The sequence below is a fragment of the Nannospalax galili genome, unplaced genomic scaffold (assembly GCF_000622305.1).
Source record: "Nannospalax galili isolate Female #2095 unplaced genomic scaffold, S.galili_v1.0 scaffold162, whole genome shotgun sequence".
In the NCBI taxonomy this organism is placed as follows: Eukaryota; Metazoa; Chordata; class Mammalia; order Rodentia; family Spalacidae; genus Nannospalax; species Nannospalax galili.
Window position 1 is genome coordinate 3,133,039 of NW_008350388.1, and position 12,527 is coordinate 3,145,565.

The 12,527-nt window shown below is 39.1% G+C and overlaps 1 protein-coding gene across 2 annotated transcripts in view; it reads right to left on the bottom strand.

Moving 5' to 3' along the window:
- Nucleotides 1-12,527, bottom strand: part of Ss18 (SS18 subunit of BAF chromatin remodeling complex) — an 81,599-nt gene that overhangs the window by 17,574 nt on the left and 51,498 nt on the right. For both annotated transcript variants that reach the window (XM_017801805.2, XM_008847634.3), the window contains exons 5-6: nt 3,010-3,177; nt 2,289-2,393 (exon numbers count right to left, since the gene is read on the bottom strand). In XM_017801805.2, coding sequence (XP_017657294.1) covers nt 2,289-2,393; nt 3,010-3,177 — 273 coding nt within the window. The remainder of the gene's footprint in view (nt 1-2,288; nt 2,394-3,009; nt 3,178-12,527) is intronic.

Here is a 12,527-nt window from a genome sequence, read left to right on the forward strand (position 1 = left end):
ACACCCTCACCTCTATTCTTTCTCTTTTTATGTGAACTCTGAATACATCTGGAAGAAAAAGAGAAAAGCCCAGATTTAAGAGAGCCAGGCCTAGACAATTTAATGCTTTAGATTGCTAAAACATGGAATTTTATTTATTTATTTATTTATTTATTTATTTATTTATTTATTTATCTATTTATTTTGAGACGGTCTCCCTGTAGCCACAGTCAGCTTGGATTTGCTATGGAGACCAGCTGGCCTCAAAAAACACAGAGATCCGCCTACCTCTGCCTTCCCAGTGCTGGGATTAAAGGTGTGCACCACCATGCCCAGCAGAATTAATTTTTTTAAGAACGCCTAATTAGGAAGGAGGACCATAGTTAGATATAAATGCTACACTCATTGTTTTAATATTTGAAGGCTACCAAACCACTGTAAGGGTTGGCAAGATATGGCCTGCAGTCTAACATGGCCAGTGCCGCTGTTTTACTGTGGTACAGTGCCGCCCATTCACTGAAGCATGCTCCGTAGCTCTCCTGCTATTAGTAGGAGTTCCGTAAATGAGAGCAAGACCACATGGTGGCAGAGACCAAAACAGCTGGCCCTGCACCAGAGGGGGCGATGCACTCCTCTATGCACTTAGGAGCATGATTACCTCAGTGTGAGAAGACACCAGTGCTGCTTAAGAAATAAAATTGCTGCTCTAAACTGACACTGTGTGCCTGTCAAGACATGTGTATATACTCTATGAAAAATACCATTTAAATAAAAAATCTACTAACATTAAGAAATTAGTAACTTTAAGTTTTAATATTTACAAAAATAACATCTATTTTGAACTGAAAGGTTATGTTTATAACAAGACAAATTTCACATTCCAGGAAATACTCAGGACCAAAAAATATCAAGTTCAATGTAACTGCCTAAGACATACTTTAAAAGTTATTAAAACAATAATTGATTCTCCAATTTAATGCATATTATTTACCAGATAGAGGTCACCTTTTATAATTATCTGTAAGTCTACTATAAACTTATTAAAGTTTTAAATTTTAAAAGTCCCAATATCATATCTACATGTGAACAGGGAAAGAAAAAAGGTCAACATTCTGAAATGTCAAGGCAAGAAAATATGAAATAAAAAATAGTTTTAACCAGAATTATCTGGATCTACCATCATTATTGCTGCTAATTACTGTGTATGAATCTAACAGGCATGTGCTTTTTCACCCTATTTAAAGTTAAAGCCTCTACAGAGAAAGTCAGCATCTTCAAGTATGCCCTATCTTTACATTTCATACACTGATGAAAAGTGAAGATGAAATGGCTTTTGTAACACACCAAATTCCATCTTCCTGCTGACTTACATTAGGTTCTAGCTAAGGGACCCATCACTTTAGCCAAGTTTCTTTACCATATAATTTACATTAAAAATACCAAAGGAGTTTACTATACTATTTAGATAAATATTGTGGCAAACCATTTCATAATAAGACAAATCAATATAAAATACAGTCACCTGCTTTGTCAGTTTCATATGGTTTTTTCCAACAATGTATCATAAAATTTTCAAACAAAAATTTTAAAACTGCACAGTAAAAATCCAGTGTGTCCCTGAATTATCATTGTATTTTCTGAGAGTGCAACACTTTTTCAATACAATCAACTTTCCACAATTCAGAACCTTCCCATTTAAGAGGGGACACTAAACTAAATAACTAAAGCTGGTTTCTAGATGCCTTCTTTACTCTATCAAAGCTACATACAGCTGTGTATGGACAAAACTTCACTCAGATGCAAGCACTGAAGTGCATAAATACAGTCCTTTGACAAGAATGTAGCATTAACCAAAGTGACAAAAGTTGGGAAAATATTCAAGAACTATATTCTCTATAGTTCTTCAGAACTGTATTCTTTATATACAATGCATAAAAGTAAACCAATGGGTGAACTCCATAGTGTGTGAATCAAATCTCTACAAAGACATGACTAAAAAAGATAAATCAGTAACATTTACTTTGGTTCAAATGAGCAATCCCACATATAAATGGATCCTCTTTTGCATAAGAAAGGATCCCCGCGACAGAATGCAACTCCTGATGGCACTAATGGAGTAACTACACAAAACAGACTTTGATTAGACTATCAACAGATGCGCTTATTGTTGGTACTGTAGGAGGCTCGTTCTAAAGGTAGAAGAAACAGGCTGGTAGTTTCTTCATTTTCAGTAAAATGTTTTGAAATGCTTTCTACATTAATACTGGGCAGGGATAGACAATGGGAAGGTTAAGAGTAGGAGAAATTACCATCGGGGTAATATTGCTGGTTCATGCCTTCTGGAGGACCTTGTCCACCATGACTGTATTGGTCCCCATAATAGTCTTCCTGGCCTGAGTACTGCTGTGGTGGGCCTGAAAAATCACAACCAGTCAAGACGTAAATCATTTGTTCTCTATGTCATCAAAGGCTTTCTTTTTAATCTGCTGTTATGAGAGATTACTTGTCAGCTGCGGACTCCCCTCAGTGCTGGAGCATTTCGGATGTTTTAATTGCTCACATGCACACACACACACACACACACACACACACACACACACACACACAGCAGGTCTACAAGTCACATTTATAAAATTAATACAAGACCGTACATGTATTATTACAATACTAACTTCTTAAAAAGAAGTTGAACCTGCTAGAAAACTGATTTTTTATTTTAGTATTAGAGCACTTTGAAGCAAAATTCGGCTTCTACCTGCTCGTATATTTAACAGCGTGTTAAAGGGGGGAGCATTTTCTGTTGCAAATGAGTGAGCGTCTGATAGAAATTTTATTTTTTCCCAGAAAATAAGAGACAAAAGCAAGCTGCACACAGGACCCTCTGTACCCACAAACCCCACTATGTTTTGGCATGTTAAGGGAATCAAGCAAAAAGCTTCAAATTTACCAAGATGGAAATCTGTTAAAATTTAAAGCCTTCCAATTACTGTCCTTTATATTAAGCAAGAAATTTTCCAAATGGGTTCTCACCCTGTTGTGGTGGTCTATAGGGAGGCATCTGTCTCTGGCCCATCATGTGATTGCCTTGGTTGACTTGACCCATCATGCCCATGGGGGGTTGCTGTCCCTGGTAATGTTGCCCGCCTCCAGGTGGCATGCTGTACTGCTGAGAAGGGGGCTGCTGATGCATCATGGGACCTGAGGACACAGAGAACATTATTCACATAAAAATCATAAAATCCTGGCACATCACTTAAACATCTTAAGAGAAATACAAGAAGTCCTTATAGCAAAATACATAAAATGTCTAATTAAATATAATAAAAACTGACTGCTAATAGAAGTGAGCCACTGAACTAAAGTTTCTATGTCTACACTTTTTAAAATTTTATTATTTTCATATGTATGCATGTATTGCCTACATGTATGTAAGTGTACCCGTGTTGTCCAATGCTGTACAGAGGACAGAAAAAGCTGTCGGATTCCCTGGAACTGAAGTTACAGTCAGTTGTTAGCTGCCATGTAGGTGCTGGGATTCGAACACAAGTCTTCTACATTCTGTAAGACCAGCCAGTGTTTTTAACCAATGAGCCATCTCTCCAGCCCCACATACAACTTTTTAAATAAAACACCAATTCAAGGTAGCTGACCTCAAATCCACTGGAAGAGTATTCTAATCATTTTTGAAAAATCAAAATGGACATGATATATAACCTCCTCTGAAATGTATTTAAAAAAATAATACATAACATGGACTGGAGGGATAGTGCAGCCGTTAAAGGGTAAGGCTAACAATCAAAACATGAAAAATAATACATAATATTACCTATACCATCTTTCTAGAAAAAAATATCCAACTGCAATACTAGAAAAGATATCAAATGTAAACGCCACAAATGTGCCATATCAAATTAGTAGTCAAATCAACCAAAGATACCAAATACCTGAATTTCTATTTCATTCTTTTATTTAAGGATTTACTTTTATTTATGTGTATGTTTGTGAGCCTACAGAGGCTAGAAGAGGGCACTGTATCACCTGGCACTGGAGTTAAAGGCAGTTGTGAACCACCCAATGTGGGTTCTGGGATTGAACTCTAGTCCTCTCCAACAGGAAGAGCTCTTAACCGCTGAGCCATTTCTCCAGTCCCACCATGTAATTCCTTCTAATAGACATCATTCTGCGTGCTCAGGGCACCTATACAAGCACTTAGAATCAAATCAGAAGAATTTCATAAACTTCAATTTTAAAGAATCGTCTTTCCCTTCCCCAAATATTTTAGAAACTTTATAAACGTGAAGTCAAAAGACTATAATGGTTCTAAATAAATTACTAAAATCCTCTCTCTCCTTCCTTATCTCCCTAACCTAAAAGCTCCCAGAAAGAGGACTGCAGTAACTCATAGGCTCAGAAACAAGAACCACACAATTTCTAGAGTGAGCAATCCAGGGAGCGCCAAAATGTCAATGCTACAGTATCACACACAGAAAAACCTTTCTCATCTGGTAATTACCAGCAGTTAACCATGATGTCCCACATTGTAGTCTACCAGGGTAAGCGCTTTCTGAGGCCTGCTGGACCATTACGGGGTGGGAAGTTCACCATTCTGCCATTACAATCATTACTGCCTCTGAAGGACATGTAAGTCATCTGCCACCCTCCCAGGAACCTAGCTATATACACCCCCTTTACTGACTTGGGGGTCACTTAAGAACACAGTACAAAATAAGAAGACTAAAGAGTTTGATAAAGTTCTACAGGTGAAACGTCCCCAAGGAATCAAAAGCTAATTAATAAGCCCACTCTTTAAATTTAGTTTTCACTTACAACAGCCTCGATCACGTGAACAGAAAGACCTCACCCCACTGCCAACGTGAAGAGCTGCTGTGCCTCAAGAGAAGCTCTCTAGGAGCTTTGTTTCCTGTTCACCTTCTGCTATGCTTTTTTCAAACTCTTTTCTTTCCAATGTTTCGTATCATAAACACAAGCCTTTTCAAAGGTTACTCCGGGGCCTTCCTTTCAACATGGACATGAACTCTTCACAGTAGGGACAAGATGGCTCTGAGAACACAGGAGGAGGCCAGCGGCTGCGAACCTTGGCCGTCAGGCAGCAGCTTCCACACACACCTTCTGCGTCCCCAGCTACCTTCCGAGGGAAAGATCCAACATTCAAAATTTTAGCCAAGGAATCTAAAGACCAAGATTAGCAGCTAAGATATCAGATGGGATTAAGACAAGTCTGGGGTTCAAGGTGAATGCCTGTCCCACTGGCACGCCTCAAAAAGAAAGTATAATAAATTTCACAGTTCCAAGGCAAATTTTGCCGAAATAATTCTAAAAAACATTACTTTCAATGAATTTACAACTTTTAAATATATTTTCTGACATAAAGTACTTAATCCTATCAATTTAATTGCAACTGGATTGTCATTTTCATTTTCATTTGTGTACTTCATTTTCATTAAATGAAAGCTTCGCATTTTTATTTTCTAAAACTTTCCACAGACCTCTAGCCTTAGAGGTAACAGTACAACGAGACCATATTCTAGATACTGGAACCAAAATTAAAAAGAGGCAAACTGTAGGTAGAATTCACAGACACATCATGGCAAAGCTCCAAACCTTATGTGAATGCTTTTCTGGGAGAAAAGCAGTTCTAGCTGAAGCCCTAGATGGGATGGACTGTGCCAGCTGTGCTCCATCTTTAGGGACTGGCAGCAGCTCCAATCCCAAAGAACTCAATTACCACCTTTACTTCCTACCCTCCTAGGACCCTGACATCATTCAAGATCAGGCCTGAAACCATAGAGGGAATGGGACAGGCTAGCACTACTCAAACCAGGAACTCTGCACCATCTCCTTGAAGCCTTGTCCATTAAAGATTTAAAAGTCACAATTTTGCCAGGAGTGGTGGTGCATGCCTTTAATCCCAGCACTTGGGAGGCAGAGGCAGGTGAATCTTTGTGAGTTCGAGGCCAGCCTGGTCTACATAGTAAGTTCCAGGACAGCTGGGGCTACAAGGAGACCCTGTCTCAAAAAGACAAAAAAATAAAATAAAATAAATCTTTAAAAATAAATAAATAAACAAATAAAAATCACAATTTTATCATTTCAATTCTGACTGTTTAGGAAGCACACTGTTTTCCTTATGAAGACATGCTGTACTGGCAATGTGCATCATCTTTGAAAACATCAATGGAAATAAAAGAGCTAAGTCTTGAAAGGCTACCGCAAAATAGCTTCTAAAAATGCCGTGCTACAGAGTAAAGTAAGTTTACAAAACAAACCTATTACAGATGACCATTTTCTGCAAAAATAGCATCAGACAACATGGATATTCTTTGTCTTTACATAAATGATTCTGCTGAAGTCTTCTACGAAGCATGATACACACGCCAAGATGCTACTAATGTCTTAATGACCTAGAATGTATGTTTTCATGTATTTTGCAAAGAACATAAAACAAGTGTTCATCATTCCACAGCATTCCATTCTGAATATTACACCTACCATGCATTCCATGGAAACAATCTCCTATCTTAAATGCATGGAAATATTTTCAAAGTGCTATATTATACATTATTGGAATCCTTTGCACTAATGGGATGATTAACACTTACTTTTGTCTTCAAAACTAGATAAAGAATTTTTTAAAAGTACACGAAGAATGGAATTTGATTATGGCGTTCCCCCATTTATAACATTTCATTCTATCTCCTCCCCTCCCATGAATCATCCCGCATGGCCCCTTATTAAGTTTCCTGACCGCTACGGATTTTCCATTTGAAACAGAGCTGTCTAGGGGGGGCAGCACTTGGGAGCCAGAGGCAGGCAGATCTCTGTGTGTTTGAGGCCAGCCTGGTCTACATAGCAAGTTCCACACCAGCTGGGAATACAGGGAGAACCTGTCTCAAAAAGACCAAAAGAAAAAAACAAACAAAAAAAAACCCAGCTGTCTGTCTAAAGAATCAAAGTTACCATGCATTTATGAGACCGAATACGTGATGTCTGTCTTTCTGAGTAACTCACTTAGGATGACTGTTTGCAGTTCCATCCATTTACCTACAAATTTCATAATTTCATTTTTCTCAACAGCTGAATAACAGTCCATGATGTAAATGGAATACTTTGATGATACATCAGTTTATGGGCATCAAGGTTTTCCACGTCCTGGTTATTGTGAACAAAGCAACAATGAACATGGATAAGCAGAAATCTCTGAATAGGATACAGAGTCTAACGAGCACATGGGTGGCTGGCTGGATCATACAAATCTATTTCTAGCTTTCTGAGGAACCTACACACTGATTTCCATAGTGGCTCCACCACTTTGCACTCCCACCAGCAGTAAATAAGCGTTCCCCTTTTGCCACAGCCAAACCAGCATTTGTCCCCTATTGTTTTTTAGATCTTAGTCATTCTTACTTATTACTGGGGTAAGATGAAATGTCAAAGCAGTTTCAATTTCCATTTCCCTAATGGCTAAAGATGATGAACATTTAAAAATATTTCTCATTGAATCTATAAATTGTTTTTGGTAAGATGGTCATTTTCACAATACTGATTCTACCAATCCATAGGTCCTTCCATCTCCTAGTGTCTTCCTTTATCTATTTCTTTAGAGTTTTGAAATTTTCACTGTAGAGATCTTTAATGTCTTTGGTTAGGTTTATCCCCCCCACCCCCCAAAAAAGAAAATTTTTTTTGAGGCTATTGAGAATGGGAGTGCTTTTTCTGACTGCTTGTTATTGGTATATAGAAAGGCTACAGTTTTCTAGTGGAATTTTTGGGATCTCATATGTATACGATCTGCAAATAGGGATAATTTGACCTCTTCTTTTCCAATTGGTACTCCTTAAATTTCCTTTTCTTGTCTTATTGCTCTAGCAGGGGTTTCAAGCACTATATTTAAAAGGAGTGGAGACAGTGGGCAGCCCTCTCTGGTTCCTGATTTTAATGGGAATGCTTCCACTTTTTTTCCATTTAGGATGATGTTCGCTATGGGTTTGTTGTATATAGCTTTAACTAGTTGAGGTATGTTCCCTCCAAATCAATTCCTTCTAGGACTTTTAATATGAATGCATGTTGGATTTTGTCAAATGCCTTTTTTTGCATCTATTGAGATGGCCATGTGGTTTTTGTCTGTTAAGTCCTTTATATGTTTTATTTCGTTTATTGACTTACGAATGTTGAACCACTCCTGGATCTCTGGAATAAAGCCTACTTGAGCATGGTGGATGCTATTTTTGATGTGTGCCTGTATATGGTTCGCAAGTATTTTGTTGAGTATCTTTGCATCTGTGTTCATTACCGACATGGGTCTATAGTTTTCTTTTTTGTTGTTGTATCTTTACTTGTTTTCGTATTAGAGTTCTACTGACTTCATAGAAAGAGTGTGGGAGTTCTCTCTCTGTTTCTATCTTTTTGAATAATTTAAGCAATTTATAGATTCAATGCAATCCCAACCAAAATATCCATGACATTCTTCACAGGGCTTGAAAAACATAATCCTAAAATTCATACGGAATCACAAAAGGTCATATAATTTCAGCCACCTGATATTCGACAAAGGTTCTAAGAACACACGATGGAGGAAAAACAGCATCTTCAACAAGTGGCTCTGGCAAAACTGGATCTCTACCTGCAGAAAAATGAAATTTGACCCTTATCTTTCACCCTGCACAAAAGTCAACTTCAAATGGACCAAAGATCTCAATATAAAACCTGAAACTCAGAAACTGCTAGAAGACAATATAGGCAGCATCCTCCAAGATACAGGCATAGGAAAGGACTTTATAAACCAGACACCAGCTGCTTAGGCACTAAGGTCAACAATAAATAAGTGGGACCTCATTAAATTACAAAGTTTCCGTACAGCAAAAGAAACAACTAAAGAAACCGAGAGTGGGAGAAAATCTTCACCAGATACACATCTGATAGAGGATTAATACCCAGAACACACAAAGAACTTGAAAAAGAAATAAATAAGAAGATAAACAACTCGATAAAAAGATGGGCAATAGACCTAAAGAGAGTTCTCAAGAGAAGAAATAAAAATGACTAAGAAGAACCTTAAAAAATGCTCAGTATCCTTAGTAATTAGAGAAATGTAAATCAAAACCACTTTAAGATTTCATCTTACCTCAGCCAGATTGGCCAAGATCAAGAGAACGAAAGACTCCAAATGCTGGAGTGGATGTGGAGAAAGAGGACCTCTCATTCACTGCTGTTAGGAAGGCAAACTCGTGCAACCACTATGGAAAGCAGTGTGGAGAACCCTCAAAAAACTAAGAATGAACCTACCATATGATCCAGTGATACCACTCCTTGGCATATACCCAAAGGACTTATCCTACTGTAGAGATACCTGTACATGTTTGTTGCTGCTCTCTTCACCATAGCTAAGAAATGGAAACAACCTATTATGTCCCTCAACTGACGAATGGTTAATGAAACTGTGGTACATCTAGTCAATGGGGTTCTACTCAGCACTAAGAAAAGATGAAATTATGGAATTTGCAGGTAAATGGATGGAGCTAGAGAGTGTTATACTAAGTGAAGTAGCACAGACACAGAAAAGCAAGTGACACATGTTCTCCCTCATTTGTGGACTGTACACCAATCCCTTATATGTGAGTATACACACTCTGAAGTAACACCAGGGGCCAGGTAAAGGCAAAGGATACATGGAAGTAAAGGAAAAGAAACAACCTGTAAGAGGGATAGTAGGGAACAGATGCTACCTGAGGGAGGTGGAAAAACTGTGATTAATCAGCAAGGAGGAGAGGAGGAGGGACATGGAAGGGACCATGGTGTGGGGGAGGGAGGGAAGTCAGGAACGGAAAGATGGCGGGGGTTGGGAAGTACTGAGGGAGGGTGGGAATAACGGGGGCACTGTGACTAGGAAGGGAGGGAGGCCAGATGGGAGAAAAAAGAGTAGAGTATATGGGGGGGGTGGCGCTAGGAAACCTAGAGGGAAAGTGATGCCCTAAAACCCTATGAGAAATGCACATAGAGTGTCTGGACATTAATGCATATGTAGACCTAGGAGTTGGCTTGGAAGGGAATGTGGTGCAAGATAGAAGAGACCTCCCTAAGAGCGACAAACATGCTGCACAACACTCATCAAAGAAACTTCTTTTAGCAACAGATGGACGCTACTGCAGAGTTGCACATCTGGTCAGGCATTGAGAACATACACCTGGGAGATGCCCAGTACTAGGTGACACATCTGCAGTCAAATCTCTACAACCACGGCTCATGGAACATAGCGGAATAAGGGGCAGAGAGAGGGCTAATGCACCCCTCACCTCTCACCAGTGAGACTTCCGTGTACATCAGAGTGCGTTACACACAGAAGGCCTTAACTGGCCAAGTTTTGGAGAATAAGAGACTGTAGAGTGTAGTATGGGACTCCTATATGGAACCTCACCCACCCACAGCTCAGGGACCATTGCGGAAGAGGAGGCAGAAAGATTTTAAGAGCCAGGGCTGGTTCATGAATGTATGAGGTAGAGGCTTCCAGGCCAATGGAGGCTTACACATGTGAGCCTGTGGCAGCAGGGGCATCAAACGCAGGACCCATGTCAACTCAATTAAATAAGGGCCCAAAGGGGTGGTGAGAAATAGGTGGCAGGTCAGCACTAGATTGAGAACTATTTGAGACAGATTGATGCTGGATGAGGGAGAGTATGACTTACATATGACCAATGGATGGGCTGACTAGACTCCAGTAGACACACTGACATTTGGGTACAAACACCTGAATGAATAGGACTCAGCATGTATGGCAGAGTGCACAGGGTTCTGTTGGGTGAGGGGCATGGATGGGGAAGGGGGTCTGGATGTGAGCGGGAAATAGTGTATGAAATTTCAAAAACTCAATAAAAATTAACAAAAAATAAAAATAAAAATACTTCTCAGCCATTTGTGTTTCATTTGAAAAATCTGTTTAGTTCTTTGCCTCAATTTTTAACTGGGTTGTTTGTCTTCTATTATTCTGCTAAATAGACAAAGAGTATTAAACTGATTCTTAACGATTTACTGTTATACCCCTAGATTACTATACCTCTCAATGACTTACTGTTATACCCCTAGATTAGTACACCTCTCAATGACTTACTGTTATACCCCTAGATTAGTATACCTCTCAATGACTTTACTGTTATACCCCTAGATTAGTACACCTCTCAGTGACTTTACTGTTATACCCCTAGATTAGTATACCTCTCAACGACTTACTGTTATACCCTTAGATTAGTACACCTCTCAATGATTTACTGTTATACCCCTAGATTAGTACACCTCTCAACTCTCACCAGAGAGGTTCTTCTTGCAGCAGATGGCGATTAACACAGAGACTCACAACTAGGCAATGTGCGGAGACTAAGGGAGTGCAGTCTTAAATGAGACGTGTATCACACCCTTTCCTCCAAAGGCTCAGGGATCACTGTAGATGAACAGGTAGTAGAGGAATACAAACAGTGTTGTCTGGATACCACAGAGAAGCTGCACAAATGTTCCCACAGCACTTGTGACAGCATGCACAAGACCTACGCAAAGCCAAGTCAGACAAAAACCCAGCCTGGATGGAGAAGGTTGACAAGATCAGTCCCAGTTGAGGATCTATTGGCAATTGGTAGCTGCTAGAAGAGAGTGAGTTTCCCTTACTGGTGTGTGGCCTGGTAGGTTGACTAGAATCCGAGGGAGCATTTTGGAAACACAGGTTAGACTCTATAGGCATTAAAAAAATGATCAGTAAATTCACTGGTTCCCCAGTAAAACTTTAATCAAACATTGGCTTGACACTAAAATCTTAAAAGGGTTAATAAGCACTGCTTAGTATCCCCAGGAAAAGAATTCTCACAACAGATGGAAAATGTATTTGTTAATGATTTTATGTCTCATAATTATTAAAAAAAAAAAAGGAGGGGGGGGAGGAGGAGCACGTACAAGATGTTAAAGGGACATGGGAAGGGAGATATTTTCAAAAATAGAAAAAAATGAGAAAGCCTCAGCAAGTGATGAAGGTCTGTGTAGGTTTGTTATGATATATAAAGGATGAGACAAAAATAATTTACACATAATCTTAAAATTTCTAAGTTCATAGTTCATTCAACTAGTTTAAGGAACAAAATATATATCTAGTCAAGGTTTTATCTGAGAATATTTGTTTTGTTACCCAAGCCTTATCTACATAGCACATGGTAATTAAAAGTACTAGATTGGTAGAACTAACCTTATTGGATGTTTAACAGCCGTATTTTGAGACTTATACTAATCTAGTCAGAGAGCCTTAGAGGACAGTTTTTGTCCTTTGCCCTCCAAGGTTGACTAAGTTCCAGGGGACTATGGAACATTTTCAAAATGTCCTGTAACTGTCATGAGTCACCTGTCCTCTTGTTCAGGGAGGCCATGGAGACCCCATGAGATGGAGTTGAACCGGTGTCCAGTCTACAAAGAGGAGGGTCAACTCAGAAGAAACATCTCATCCATGCTTCCAAGTGAAGCCAGACATGGTCAAGCAGGACCTTTGACTTACCTTCATA